The 580-nt window shown below is 67.9% G+C and overlaps 1 protein-coding gene across 1 annotated transcript in view; it reads right to left on the bottom strand.

The window, feature by feature from the left end:
- ACAP3 (ArfGAP with coiled-coil, ankyrin repeat and PH domains 3) overlaps positions 1-580 on the bottom strand; it is a gene marked incomplete at its 5' end in the record, with an annotated part of 12,099 nt that overhangs the window by 3,702 nt on the left and 7,817 nt on the right. Inside the window, 2 exons of the mRNA XM_014543779.1 lie at positions 6-65; positions 139-233. Coding sequence (XP_014399265.1) covers positions 6-65; positions 139-233 — 155 coding nt within the window. The remainder of the gene's footprint in view (positions 1-5; positions 66-138; positions 234-580) is intronic.

The following is a 580-nucleotide window of genomic DNA, read 5'->3' as shown; positions in this document are numbered from 1 at the left end:
AGGGCGGCTTCCGCAGGAACTTCTTCTCCACGTACTTGTCCTTGATCCAAGCCTCCTTGTCCTGCCTGGACCGAGGTGGACATGAGGCCACGCTCAGGGCTGGGGCTTGCCGCCCCCTCCATGCTGCGCCCACCTCACCTGGGGCTGCTGGCTGTGGGCTTCTTGCTGCCCGGCCCCTCGCACTGGGCCTCGTAGATCTGGTTCACAGTGCTGTTTCCCAGCTCACACATCAGCTGGCGGGAGACAGGGCATGTGGGCCTCAGCCCCGGCCTGCAGACACCCCCAGGCCTCAGCCCCAGGCCTCAGCCCTGGCTTGCAGATACCCCCAGGCCTCAGCCCCAGCCTGCAGACACCCCCAGGCCTCAGCCCCAGCCCACAGATACCCCCAGACCGTAGCCCCAGCCTGCAGACACCCCCAGCCTGCAGACACCCCCAGGCCTCAGCCCCAGGCTTCAGCCCTGGCTTGCAAACACCCCCAGGCTTCAGCCCCAGCCTGCAGACACCCCCAGGCCTCAGCCCCAGCCCACAGATACCCCCAGACCGTAGCCCCAGCCTGCAGACACCCCCAGCCCCCAGACAC

This window comes from Myotis brandtii, unplaced genomic scaffold, assembly GCF_000412655.1.
Source record: "Myotis brandtii unplaced genomic scaffold, ASM41265v1 scaffold334, whole genome shotgun sequence".
Lineage (NCBI taxonomy): Eukaryota > Metazoa > Chordata > Mammalia > Chiroptera > Vespertilionidae > Myotis > Myotis brandtii.
Note: the sequence above shows the minus strand (reverse complement) of the source record. Positions and strands in the feature narration are given on the sequence as shown.